The sequence below is a fragment of the Adiantum capillus-veneris genome, chromosome 14 (genome assembly GCF_014529385.1).
Source record: "Adiantum capillus-veneris isolate H3 chromosome 14, ASM1452938v2, whole genome shotgun sequence".
Lineage (NCBI taxonomy): Eukaryota > Viridiplantae > Streptophyta > Polypodiopsida > Polypodiales > Pteridaceae > Adiantum > Adiantum capillus-veneris.
The window spans coordinates 131,681,067-131,695,854 of NC_140944.1; the positions used below are offsets into that span (position 1 = coordinate 131,681,067).

Below are 14,788 nucleotides of genomic sequence, written 5' to 3' on the forward strand. Positions count from 1 at the left end.
GGACAGCTTAGGAAGTGTTTTGGCACCCTTGTCAATCTATACGCAGGACGTGTATGTCCAGGCACTCTAGAGTAGTTGCATGCCCTCTGATTGCACATGAGCACAACCAGTGTCTACTAGAAGTAGGCAATGGGGAGTTCCCATATAGAACCATTAGTACCAAGCCTAGGTAATAATTGCATACCAAGCACTCTTATTGAAATTTCATTTACATATTAATAAGTGACAAGCTAGGTTTTTAATTGCAAGTCGTGGGTTTTTCCTGGAGACTGCTCGACCTAGCATTGAATCCCTATATACGAGACCCTTGTTAGAGTTCAGATTCCTGTCCACGATGGTGGTTCCAGTATCTCCCAAGAGCAGATTAGGGAGTAGGGGTTGTTTCGTGGCTGTGCCCGGCCATGTCTAAGGGAGACGTACCTTTTCTCTACGGTGCATTCCACGATGTTGCCCATTGGTAGGCTGGCATGAAGCGGGACCCCTGTTCCTAGGGTTTCTCGGGGTCAATGTCTGGAGTATTCTGCAATGGTGCTACCAAATATATGTCACAAGTCACTTTAGTGAGTTTTACACATTATTTAACAGTTCTTACACATTATTTAGCCATCGGATTTCCAAGCTCAAAAGGGCAAATCTTGGATTTGCCTAAATAAGCATGCCCCCTTTTACTTTTTGGCATGTGTTTAGTGCAGAGCAATCAGTGTTTGAGCTATACTCTCTCTCTAGCGTTTCTCTGTGTGGATGTTATCTCTCTCTCTCTCTCTCTCTCTCTCTCTCTCTCTCTCTCTCTCTCTCTCTCTCTCTCTCTCTCTCTCTCTCTCTCTCTCTCTCTCTCTCTCTCTCTCTCTCTCTCTCTCTCTCTCTCTTTTTCTGTGTGTGCGCGTGCGCGCGCGGAGTCCCTACTTGCAAGTACAACACTTGCAGTTTGTTCCCGTGCTCGTTTGGTGGGCGGTACGCAATAGGAGTCTATTTCGAGGAGATCTGTCGCGAGAAATCCAAGCTCCATTGGCTGCCCAATATCGTGAGAGGAACTTTGTTGTAGACGAGATCGCCACCCGATTCACCCTTTCCGATGCACCTTTGACATGGTATCAGAGCCACAGTATGCTCTTGAGTCGGATTGGTGATCTGTGCAAGCTTTTGGTGCTGAACTTTCGCAATGAAAAGAGATAGTTCCCTGTTTTTTCTGCGTTTTTCACTCATTTGGGGCTGATTTCGATTGTAGTGGGCACATTTGAAGGTTTCCCTCGACCTAGCCTCGTCACATGCCCAAATTATCTCACAAGGGAGAGAGGAGTGATGATTTGGATAGCCACTTTGTCCATGAAGAAGAAGTACAACTTGAGGTAGCACCCAGTGGTGGAGAACCACCCGTCAACGAGTAGTGGGAAGATTGGTCCCAATTCTACTCCAGTGTAGGTGATCAACCAATCAAGATACCTACCCTTCCTACCTTTCCTAAAATCGTCGGCAGTTGAATGGCGGCTATAATGCCATCTGGAAAGCAACCATGACGACGGTCTTCGACTTTTATGAGCTTGGAGGCTTTGTTTCAAGCAACTTTCAAAAGCCAAAGGATCCTGTACGAGCCAAGTCATAGGAGCGTGTCAATGCTCGAAACCGGTCTTTCATTATCCTCAATAGTACACCATTTGTTATCAGTCACATCTGATTGATGAAGGATGTGAAGTTGACTTGGGATGGGCTTTCTTCTCTACATAATCAAGTCTCTCCAATGAAGCGGATAGCCTTAAGAGGTGCAGTTGAGGATCCTGGATGTGAACCACTCACCAATGAGGAATGACATCAACAAGATGCATGAGCTTTAGCAAGAGATACTTCATATGGGAAAGCTTATCAATTCAGAGCACGTGGCCATCCAGCTTTTGGCCCAATTACCTCCTCGCTATACCAATTTCTATTCTTCACTAATTACGAGTGGAGGGTTGAATACTATTTCTTGGGACGAGATTGTTCCAATGGTGTTGGACCAGAGGAGCGGTTCAATACGCGAAAGAAGCCGGGCTCCAAAGCCTTGACCGGTTCTTCCAGCACCAAGTAGAATGGTAAGAAGAAAAGCAACAACAATTAAAGAAGAGTGATGCTGAAAAGGAAGCATTGAAGGCGAATCGGCATTGCAATCATTGTGGACAAAAAGGCCATTATTGGCGGAAGTGTCCAAATCGAGTTGGAGATGCTTCGACATCTACAGCGGCGGCGATGCAGTCACCAACCTTTGTTCATTTGGAGACTCTAGATGGAAGACGGGGCATGCATACCTCCAAGGTACTTTATGCTCCGAAGTTGGGTTTTCATTTTATGTATGTGTACGAAGTATGCAAGCTAGGCATGGAGGTGATTTTCACAGAGAATGCAATGTCCATTTGGGATCGAGACTCCGACAAGAAGGTCATCGCAAGCTCTTGCTTGATGCCATGGTCCGCACAAAATTGAATGAATGCTTTGGAGGTAGGCTCCCCACTATTGTTCGATTGAATTGTGTTCAACACTTCATTGCTCTCCTTCTCCACAAGAGCACACCATTTTTTTGAAACAATCAAAGGCCTTTGACTTGTGCTATAGAAAATGTACCCAAGTAAAGCACCAGCAACATGAAGTAAAGAGTTGTGCCTAGCGAAGGAATCTGCATAGGTTCAAAGGTCAGCTCCAAAACCGCAGTAGCTCGGCTTGTAGAGTGCTTTTGAATAGACTATCAATGTTGTTTCCCACCATGACACAAGCCATATTCACGCATAGACAAGCTAGAGAGCAGACATCAGGTTGGTAGAGGCTCGTCTGCTAGCTACATGCTACTAGGCTCAGAGGTGAGCACATATTGGCTCTATGGTTGGGACAAGGACTGGTGTCCCATACTACCAATCCCACACCGATCTAGGTGTGCAAGTAGAGCTGCCAAGGACCTAGAGTCCAAGTGTGGTGATCACATGAGATAGCTCACAAATGAGCCTAAGGTCCTATTCATAGGAATCCTTAACCACCCTAACCATAGGGCCATATTCACACTTGGCCGGGCATAGCTCAGGCATCCATACTGATGTCTGAGGATGTAACAGGTTTACTTCCAACGAACAGCATCACTTCCTGGACGTCTTTCATGGGTAGGTAGTGATTGGATGGTATAACGGCAATGTATTGTTCGACCTCGGAGTTCTATTGCAGATATCCTTGTCCACGAAACCCTCAACTTGCAGTTGTAGATTGCTCACTCCAGATCCCTGGGCCGTCTTCCTTTCCACGAGCTGAGAGGGGAGGGGGTGTTAAGAGTTATGGCATCTCTCTAGATTCATCCAATCGGTCCCGATATCTCCCAAGGACAGGAGATAGGAAATGAGGACTTTTTTGTGGCTAAGAGCGGCCAAAGTGAGGGGGGGCCTACCTCTTAGAGGCATGCACAATAGAGCCTAGCAAGGGGGTGCCCTCATGGGGCAGCCCTACAGGTGCAGATCGGCCCAGTGACAAGCAGGCAGGAGGCATCTTCCTCTAGAGTTTTTGGCCCAGCTTTCTAGCATTTTTCCAGATCTACCCCAGCATTTTCAAAGGGCAGCAGGAGCATACCTCTCTACAGGGCAGTTCCCTCCTCGAGGCAGCCATAGATAGGCTTTGTAATCATGCAGTGGGGAGTTCCTCATCCGAGATCTAGATCAGTCTCTTGCCAAGTGGAGATGCACCAAATTTATGCTCTCAAAGCATGTTAGAGTTAGTACCCATGTGGAGGCCAAGTCAGTGGTCTCATGCGCAAGAGCAGATTGCACTAGCAATAGCAGTTGTGTGTACCATGGGTCTATCCATTAAGAGCTTGTCAAATCTAGGCCAGACCACCCTTGGTCACTTGTATATGCAGTTTGTTATCAGCATGGAGAGCCTTCCCTAGAACACTCTCTCTCTCTCTCTCTCTCTCTCTCTCTCTCTCTCTCTCTCTCTCTCTCTCTCTCTCTCTCATGTCCTCTCTCTTTCTACCTCAGTGATCTCTCTTCTCCACACTTGCCTTGTATATGTGTTCTCTCTAGTGACAAAGGATCTATACAGTCGAATCAGATTGGAGTCAAGGTGTCCACCACATCGGAGGCCAGTCATGTCTACATTGCATATTCCACTGCCTATTCTGACACAATTGACGCTTGCACAAGACCTTTTATGCATGCAAACTACAGTCTACAAGCATGCTTAACTACTCTTGTATTACAACATAAAAATCTCTCTTCAGATACCTGCAAAACATGCTTGAGAAATCAATTGATTGACTATCAAGATCATTGAACTTACTAGCACTGATATGGCTCCTGAATCTTAGGGCAGCAGCCACTTTCAAAATCACTGTCCTGAACACGACAAACGTAACCTGCAAAAGAATTGCCTTGAAATGAGCACACAACTGGAAAGGCACACTGAGAGAAAGGCTGGCGTGCGTTTGCTGGCAGAAGACATACACAAGAATGTGCCACAAAATACACTGACAGAAGTTACAGGACTGACACAAACAGTACTTAGACGGCAAGAACTAAAGATCTAAACAGCTCAGTTTGTTAAGACAGTGTGACGAGTCCACAGCCAACACAGTACAGATGTTCCAGATAAAAGTACTAGAGTTCTCCAAATGCGTAAAAAGTAAAAGATGCGCTGTACTTCAATGGGAGCTGTGGATGTTCTAGTATGATGAACTGAAATATGACTATTTAGTGAACTTGAGCTTGTCAATATGCATAAGATGGTAAGTCTTGGAAATTGTAAACTGAACTTTTGTAGCTAAATCATAATTGAGAATGAGCATTAACAAGGTCGTCACTAACTTGCCAATGGTGGCACTACCTGAGAGAGAGAGAGAGATGAAATGAAATGTAATATTAACGTCTTCAAAAGGCCAAAATGACCTATGAGACCAAATTGTTACATGTGGTGAATCTAATACCAAGTTTGGGTACAAAAAGTACAAAGAACTGAAAAGAAAATAGTGGGTAGGGGTGAAAGCTGGTACAAAGGGAATACAAAGGGTGAGTTGATACAAGGCAGCTCTCTGACAGTCGAGGCATCATATACATATACATCGGTATCCAAAATGCTATAGGGTCTATTTGAGAATCACGAAGCAACTTCTTAAGCAAGTAGGGAGGAAGTGTCCTGAGTTGTCTTTCAGAATGTATGGTCCATTTCCTGTCATTAAAAAGATAAATGGGTTTCTATGAAATTGCAGTTGCCTAACTCATGGTCAATGCACAACGTTTTCCATGTTTCTTGGTTGAAAGTGTTTCAACCAAGAAACACTGAACTTTTGTAGCTAAATCATAATTGAGAATGAGCATTAACAAGGTCGTCAATAACTTGCCAATGGTGGCACTACCTGAGAGAGAGAGAGAGAGAGAGAGAGAGAGAGAGAGAGAGAGAGATGAAATGAAATGTAATATTAACATCTTCAAAAGGCCAAAATGACCTATGAGACCAAATTGTTACATGTGGTGAATCTAATACCAAGTTTGGGTACAAAAAGTACAAAGAACTGAAAAGAAAATAGTGGGTAGGGGTGGGGTGAAAGCTGGTACAAAGGGAATACAAAGGGTGAGTTGATACAATGGAGCTCTCTGACAATCGAGGCATCATATACATATACATCGGTATCCAAAAGGCTATAGGGTCTATTTGAGAATCATGAAGCAACTTCTTAAGCAAGTAGGGAGGAAGTGTCCTAAGTTGTCTTTCAGAATGTATGGTCCATTTCCTGTCATTAAAAAGATAAATGAGGTTTCTATGAAATTGCAGTTGCCTAACTCATGGTCAATGCACAACGTTTTCCATGTTTCTTGGTTGAAAGTGTTTCAGGGTACACCTCCAAAGGACATTTCTGAAGAAGAGGAACCAGACATCATAGATGAAGACGAAGTCATGAAACCGGAGCAAGTCTTGTTACATCGGTTTCATCATGGTTCAAAGAAACAAGTGTCACAATATTTTTTGAAGTTCAAAGATCGAGGAACCCACGAAGCCGTGTGGGTAGATGAAGACTTTTTCAAAGATTACCCAGAGTTGTTGGCAGACTACAAGGAAGCCATGTAGCTCGGTACCAGTACCTCACTTTAAAAAGGAGGGAATGTCACGTGCACATCTAAACATATGTGCATGTGGACAAGCTACACCAGTTCTAAACTTGGACACCCCAAGTCAAGATTATACCGCGACACAACAAAGATTCACTTCAAACTTATTCACAATTCACAATAAAGTCGACACGGCCCGGCGTAGTTCCGTGCCAAGAGGTATTGGCCCCAAAGACTGGCGCCCCTTTCAGTATTTCTTTTTATATTAATCTGTGTGCAAAGTACAACGGAGTCCACATGAACTCACACTCAGACTCTGCGTCCAGACGCTCTTAGTGATGAGTTCACAAAGGACTAATTTATTCTTACAAGGGATGCCCCAAAAATATTAAACTCAAAAGCTTCTCAAATTTAAAGCATAATGCCCAAAAGCTGGCCATCGTAATTTTCAAAAATCCGTACAGCCTGTCATCGCAAAAAGTAGAGCGTCTGTACTGTTGTTCGTACAGCCTTCCACGTCAACATGTCAACGCGTTCTGCAGCAGGATTTGCGGCGCATTTTCTGCAACTGCCACGTAAACGAGGTTGTGTGTATCCTGGAGCACTGCCACGTCACCAATTTGTGATATACCCTCCTCTTGAAAGAATTGTAATCGCCCTCGATTACGCTTGCAAAACAGACAGAGGCCATAAACTGTCTTAAGTGTCTTAATAGACACTGACTGTTAGTACCGGCGCACTAGACACGACACATCTAGCACTTGTACAGATCAACAGTCACATCATCGGATATCACAAGACATCACATGACAAATATCACATACAAATTCATTCCAAATCTCAGACCATGATGAATCGGCAACATAATTAGTAATCGCATCTAGATCCATTCGGGACCTCAGAGATGCCCGGGCCCCGATTAACTATTCCTTATTGCAATCATGTCTATAGAGATTTATGAGACCGAAATGTTGCAATCATTTCGTCTTTCAGTTCCTGCACTCAAACAAGTCAAGTACAAATCAATCATTTTTATTTTTGGGAATCCCAGTTCATAGTCATACAACAGAATACTATCAGCCCATAAGTATCCCTAAAACCCAAAGGGAGACAGGGAGACATCAGTGACTCTATTCAAAATCGGGGTAATCCGTTGACAAGGGAGCGGAGTGACTCCCCTCTTGTGCAAACCCGCTGCACTAGATTCACCCATACTGAAATCGGGATTCTATCGGAGTAGACTTTGCTAAACCGTATGCTTCAAGGTAAAGTTCCAAACTCTAAGGAGTATCTACTAAGTCCTCCTCCTCCATCCACTTCACATCTAATGCAGGATAGTTCTTGAACTTAACCAAGAACCGCCTAATCACTTTACCTTTAATCATTAATCCTTGTGTGCCAATATCTGTTCTGAAAAGAGTATCTCCTCGCTTTCCTCCAATTCGGGTTGCTCATCTAGCTCCCCATCATCGGGCACATCGCCTTTAAAAGGCTTCAATAGACTCACATGAAAAGCGTTCCAAGTATCGGACAGCTTCAATCTAAAGGAGACATCATTTATCTTTTCTTTTATCTAGAAAGGCCATAGTACAAGCTGCTCCTTTCCCTTTTTCTTTCTTAAGCGTGTCTTCTCAAAACGTTAAGAGCACCCAATCCTTTAATTTCAAATTGCGAACGTGTCGATTTGCCGCCTTCTTGTGTCGTTCCTGAGAGTTCGCTAAAGCCTCCCGGACCTTGGCAAATGTAGTGTCCAAGTCCCTCGTGTACTGGTCAGCTTCAAAAAATCTTATCTTTCGTGCTAAGGATGGAACCTTTGGAGCACCTTCAATGATCTCAAATGGCGCCTTCCCCGTCGAAGAGTGGATCGTGTTATTGTAGGCAAATTCCACCAAGGGCAAAAAAAATTTCCATTGAGTTGTAAGACTTCAATAAAACCAGTATGACTGAATTTGCAATATCAGATTGCCATCTGTCTGCGGGTGGAATGATGACGAGAACTACAACAAAGTGCCAATGTTCTCCCACATAGCCTTCCAAAACAAACTCCTGAATCGGGGATCTCTGTCAGAGACTATTGTCTCAGGCATGCCATGTAATCTGAAAATCTGAGCAATGAACAGTCTCGCTAAATGATCCGGCTTGATTGTTTTCTTCACTGGAATGAAATGAGCTTGCTTGCTAAATCTGTCGATGACAGTCCAAATGCCATCATGCCCACTTTGTGTCTTCGGGAGATCAAAAATGAAATCCATAACAATACTTTCCCAAGGGCGGATAGGAATGGGTAAAGGCTGTAACAATCCCTGTGCTTTATGCCTGTCAAACTTGACCTTATGGCATACCAAGCAACTACGTACAAAGTCCTCCACATCCTTCTTGAGCCTCGGCCAAAAGAAGTAACGCTCCACACCTTTCAAGGTGGTGTCGATGCCGCGGTGACCCGTAAAAGGTAGACAATGGCACTCAGTCAAAACCTTTTCCCTCAACGGCTGTGTAACGCACAACATCGTTTTCTTCATCAAGTAGCCATCCCGTATGGAATATCCTACTACTATCTCCCCATTCTGTATTCGAGTGAGTACATCCAAAAAATATGGATCTGTGGCGTACTGATCAACCATGTCCTCGAAGCTTCTATGATGAATCGCGGAAATAGCCAAGACGTTATAACGGCTTCCGGGACAAAGCATCTACCACCAAGTTCTTCTATCCTTGAACATGGACAATCTGGAAGTGAAACTGTGACAAGATGTTAGCCCACCACGTCTACTTTTCCGAAAGCTGCTTATGTGACAAGAAGTAGCGTAAACTCTGATGATCCATGAAGACCGTAAAATCGGCTCCGAGTAGGTAATGTCGCCACTGAGTAAGAGCATGGATCACTGCCAAAAGCTCTTTCTCATAAATCTGTGCTATCAATTCTGGCCTTGAAAAAATCGAGCTTTCATAGGCAATCACATGGCCTTCTTGCATTAAGGCCTGCTCCCAGACTACGACCACAAGCATCACAATATACTTCAAATGACTTTTGCAAATCTAACAAAGTCAATATTGGATCAGTACTCAATTTCTCCTTAGTGTTTGAAAGGCAGTCACCTCTGTGGGTCCCCACGAGAAAGGGACTCCTTTCTGTGTCAGAATGTGCAAATAGGAAGCTACCTTTGCAAACTTTAGAATGAACCGCCGGTAGTAAGAACACAAGCCGAAGAAGCTTCCAACTTCATGAACTTTCTTCAAATCTGGCCAATCGGGAATAGTCTCAATCTTATCCTGTGTCTGAGGAATGTTATGATCTACCAACTAATTCCCTTTATCCCTTCTTTTTGTAAGGTGCAGCGGAAGTGAATGTTGAACTTTGTTGAAGATGAGTGCTTCGAACTGTGCTCAAGGGTTTCTTTTACTTACGGAAGGGAGAGCCTTCCGTTCCTTTAGTGAGAGAGTGCAATGGACACAAACAAAGTGGATGCACACTGTGAATGAAGGTGTTGAGACTGAGAGATAGAGAGAGAAGAATACAACACCAGAAAGTTGTCAAACCCTCCTCCAAGGGCCCCACTCTCGATGGCGAGAGTGGTCTACTATTGATTGCACAATCTGATACAAGGTATTGATGTTGTGAGTACTAAATGAGGCTATGTCAATGTCAACGGTGCGGACGACGATGACAAAACGCTGGTTTTACTACTGTCGTACTGCTGAAGTAAAACGCTGCCTTGCTGCTGGTTTTACTGCCGAGAAACCCTGATCCGAAAGGCTGGAAACGCTGATCTACAGGGGGCTGAAAACGCTGATCTGTATGGCTGTAAACGCTGATCTCCAGGGCTGTAAAAACGCTAGCCTGGCTGGGTCAAAAACGCTGGTGCAGATGTTGCAAAAGCGCCGTATGAGGCTGTTGAAGATCACCAAGGTCATGGGCTGAAAAACGCTGAGTCTAAGTGCTGAAAACATTGGCTTAGCTCATGAGAGAAAACGCCAGGGTTTTTGGCTTGGCCCTCCTTGAGAGAGAGAGGTAGATGCCTGCTGCAATTCCTTGCCTGTGCCCTGCCTCTCTTCTGCCAGAAAGTGCTAGCTCTGGTTCCCTTATATATTTCATTAGTAAAATTTCCCTATTTAGTTCACAACAAAAGTCACTTAAAAATAATAAGTAAAAAATGTCAAACATAGAGAAAATAGGTTTTATGCACTCGAAAGTGCTCCTGATGGATTCTGATGGTAATGCTGATGATCATGTTGTGCCGAACCGGAGGATATGCATCTAATCTAAGTGTCTGGACATGCACGGTCTGCAAACAGACTCACAAAAGTGCCAAATCACTTCCTATTCTAGACTGACTTGACTGACTGAATGTTGGTCATGCTGTCGCTTGTCCACGGACACATAGGGTTGGATGTATCACGTGGCATCCCCGCCTTTTCAAAGTGAGGTACTGGTACCGAACTGTATGGCGTCGAGGGAGATCAGCAGCAGCATCCGGAATCCTGGAAGGCACTCTTCGCCGGCCCACTCTGATGTGTGGATCATGTGATACTTGAACTTCATAAAGGTCTGCAACGCTTAGCGAAATCAGCTAATGACCTGGCATTCTGTATGGACTGCCCAGAAATTCTGATGACATGCTGACGCGGCAGGACTGTACAGAAGTCCCAGATTTCGTGTTGACAATGCTGACGCGAAAACTGTACGGATTCTCGTAAAACGCACTGCCAATGCTGACGTTGCAGCCGTATTGATGTCCACAAAACGCGCTTGTTGCTTTTGCGCCAGATGCTTTTGAGTTTGAAGCTTTTCATGTAACTGCTTTTCATAGACCAATAGCCTTTAAATATGAGCTAAGGGCTCATTCTCTAGCACGCTCCCACTTGGAGGTGCAAAGAATGGAGTACTGGCATTGTACCTTGTTCAAGCAATATAAAGAAATACCGAAAGCCAAGGTTTGGGGCCAATGCTCTCTCGGGGTGGAACTCCGCCACTCCACGTTTCGTATCGTGCATCTCTTTCAATTTAGTTGTTATTTGAAGTGCTTAAAGTTGTTCAGTCTATTCTTTTCCATTGGCACATGGTGCGCAACCCCGTTACATCCTCTATGAAGATCCTAACTTGCACACCTTATGCACAGACATAAGATGAAAACGCAGCTTTGGAGCATAAAGAACCTTGGAGGTATGCATAACCTCTCTACCATCTAGAATCAACTCCATGGTACCCTCTCTGTGAACACGAATCTCTGATTTGTCACGAATCTCTGATTTGTCACCAATCAGAATAGAACCACAATGCCGCCGCATGTTGGCTAACAGATCTTTGGAAGGTGTCATGTGCCATGAAGCACCACTATCAAGAATCCTATCTCCGACCGCAAAAGCCGTCCCAATCTTTGATGTCCTTGGAGAATTTTCTAAAGGCACATCTTCAAATTAACAAAAGGCTAGTGACTATACCACCACCATAGAAGTCGAAGCATCGCCAACTCACTTTGGACACTTCTGCAAAGAATGGCCTTTTTTCCCACAATAATTGCAATGCCGATCTACTTTCAAAGCATCCTTTTCAATGTCGCTCTTCTTCGGAGTGTTGTTGCTTTTCTTCTTACCCTTCTACTTCTTGCGGTGGTGGTTGCTGAAAGGACTGGCCAAGGTTTCGGAGCATGACTTCTTCCCCACATTGAACCACTCAATACGGTCCAACATTATTGAAACAATCTCGTCCCAAGAAATACTATTCAACCTGCCACTCGTAATCAACAAAGAATAGAAATTGGTGTACCGACAAGGCAGCTAGACCAAAAGTTGGATGTCCATGTCCTCTAAACTAATCATTTTCACCATATGAAGTATCTCCTATTGGAGTTCCTGCATCTTGTTGATATGATCCCTCATGGATGATTCCTTTGCATCCAGGGTCCGCAACTGCATCTCCAAAGCAATCCACTTCATCGAAGAAACTCGATCATCTACAGATGAAAGCAGATCGCAAATCTTCTTCGCGCCCTTCATCAATCGGATGTGACTAATGATCGATGGTGTAGTAATAAGAATGATAAATAATCGAATTCGAGCATTGACACACTCCCATAGCTTCACTCCCGTCGGATCCACTAGCTTTTGAAAGTTATTGTTGACAAAACCTCCAAGCTCGTAAGGGTCCAAGACTGCCATCATGGTTGCTTTTCAAATGGCATAATTCTCGCCATTCAATTGCCGATTCGAGAAAAGGTAGGAGAGGTAGATAACTTGATTGGTTGATCACATACGCCAAAGCAAAACTGGGACCACTCTCCCCTCTCCTCATGGACATGTGCTCCATCATGAACTTCATCTCATTGTACTTCTTCATCATGGACCAAGTTCACATCAGAATCATCAACCCTCTCCATCGAATGAGAAAACTTGGGCATGTCACATGTGGCAAAGCTAGGATAGAATGAATGAAGGGAAACCTTCAAATCAACCCACTACAACCAAAATCTGCCCCAAAAGGGTGAAAAAGAACAGAAAAACAACAAACCGTCTCTTTTTGTCTACATATATAGTTAGTTATCTGGCAAAAATGCCCTACTTACAATGCATGTACCCACTACTTGGAAATAGCAAAAAGTCAGTGATAAATGTGAAAGTCACTGAAAGCATAGGTTCATCACATAAGAGAGAATTTTTTTAAGTTTCTTTTCATGTGGCCCAATGGCACATCGGAGTGGAGGGTATATATGTAGATGTATCTAATCTGCCTCTATAGGCTAACTCTACTACTCTGGTTTTCAATGGAAAAACAAACTTCTGATCTGTCTATATAGGCTACTTTGGCTTTTCCTACACTGTAATCAGTAATTCTCCATGAACAAAAGAAATGGTGTTAACTTCGTCGCCCACCCACATGTCACTCAAGGTCATAGATTAGCTCAATCAAAGATTACCCTGAATGTCTCTGCCGTCAGACATCCAATGTGAGGAGAAGAAATAAAATGATTACCATTTTCATCGGCCTGTAGAGATCGTCCTTGTACTGTGTTTCGGCAGAAGCTGGGAGTCGATGAAACTGATCTCCATGGTTTCAAAACAGTAGAAGCTTATCTTCACACCCGACTAGAAGACAAAAAAAAACAAGAGCGGTCTTAGCTTACGGACTGTTGGATTGAGAAGAGCCGCGCTGAAAGCTCGCCACGACCAGTACTACGAAGAGGAGAACGCTGACTCTCGCCATGTAGTGCTTCTACTTAAGTGGCGGAGGATTTAAAAGCTTCATTTGGCATTGAGAAAAGGGGGGCCAATATAGTCGTTACGAGTGTTATCAAGGGCCTGTAAAGAGCTGAGTCGCCCCACTACGAATGGGAGCAGTGGGGGGAAGGAAACAAACGGGGTCGCACATCTGCTACAGATTTAAGGAGGAGCCTTTCCGATGCAGAATGGAGATTCCGTGGTCGTTGCTGATTGGGAGACGCTTCCCTATAAAGGAGGAGAGAGACGCCGCGCTAAATTATAGCGTATTACCCTCAGCGCTAGCAAGAGCAACTTTTGGCTTCGATTTTCCTGACTTGTCTGTCTCTCTCATTTTGGCCCGCTCAAAGTGCAAAGGCTATAGAAATGCCTTCTCTTTTTGCTAACTAAAATAGAAAAAAAATCGGATGTATTTTTAAAAAATTTTTGATAGATCAAAACTGTTGATTGGTTGAAATAAGATAGTGAGCACTCATTTAGATGACTAGTGTGTAAATCTAATGATGGATTTGTTTTATTCACTCTCTTGATAGTTTGGTAGTGGAGCATTTTTGAGGCGCGTGCGCTCTAGCCTCTCTCTCTCTCTCTCTCTCTCTCTCTCTCTCTCTCTCTCTAACTTTTTCTTGTTCTCTTACTAAGGCCCCTGTCAGACAGGACATCTCTCTAGCTGAGCTGGACAAATCAGAGTAGCTGCCTTCGTTTTCTATTGTCACCACATACATCTGTCCGCCTACGCACTTTTGCCTCTCTATGGCATGCCCATTTCGAGCTCCAGGATGGGCGGCCTGACCCCCTCGCCCAGATTTCAACCTGCGCTGCTGTTTGGCCACACAACCTGCGTAGAGGGCTTGGCCGTCCGCGCAATAGCTGGGTAGTGCCTTGCGCAGCACCTGCAGCACCAAAATGGTTCATGGCGTCCTCCTTCAGGACCGACTGACTCTCTCTCTCTCTCTCTCTCTCTCTCTCTCTCTCTCTCTCTCTCTCTCTCTCTCTCTTATTTTTTCAAGATGTTCTATGCAGTCTCTCCCCGACACTACAGTGGTTGCCCCTACATAGACATGCACTACATCTTTTAACCCCAAGGCTGCCAGCACGACCATGTCATTCTATGGCTACCAATCCTTCTTGTTGAGGCCATGGATAGGAGGATGGACTTGCATGAAACAATCATTGATGTACTGAACAGAGAGGTTTCCCTAACATCTCTATGTTGTGGTTCATTCAAGTTCGGAGCTCTCAAGGCTTGCTGATGTTCAGAGGTGAGGCAGTGGGCTACCTCGAGGTTAAGGAAGTGTCAAAATTGTTTTCAGAGCTCAACAAGCAAAGGGATCAGAACTCGAGAGTCCACGGATAGGTCACCACTCCCATGGACATGAAAGTTGTCGACCTTGAGAGGAAATTGGTGGCGTATGCACATTTTCCTGGCGCAAGTTTTTCTGTGTGAGTTTTTGTAGAGTCTCCTTATATTGAGCTTTTATGTGCTCTGCTCTACAGGTGGGGAAAATCAAGAAGCTAGTGGAGGAAGGAAA

General features: G+C 44.3%; 1 protein-coding gene and 1 pseudogene across 1 annotated transcript in view; one reads left to right on the forward strand and one right to left on the reverse strand.

Annotated features, from left to right (window-relative positions):
* The window catches only part of LOC147443139 (glycosyltransferase family protein), a 47,558-nt gene extending 34,040 nt beyond the window's left edge, over positions 1–13,518 (reverse strand). Inside the window, exons 1-3 of the mRNA XM_086529058.1 lie at positions 13,170–13,518; positions 13,015–13,080; positions 4,285–4,360 (exon numbers count right to left, since the gene is read on the reverse strand). Coding sequence (XP_086385184.1) covers positions 4,285–4,360; positions 13,015–13,080; positions 13,170–13,245 — 218 coding nt within the window. The 5' untranslated portion in view covers positions 13,246–13,518. The remainder of the gene's footprint in view (positions 1–4,284; positions 4,361–13,014; positions 13,081–13,169) is intronic.
* Positions 13,519–13,739: 221 nt separating this feature from the next.
* LOC147443140 (uncharacterized) lies at positions 13,740–14,509 on the forward strand (annotated as a pseudogene).
* The last annotated feature ends 279 nt before the right edge of the window (positions 14,510–14,788 follow it).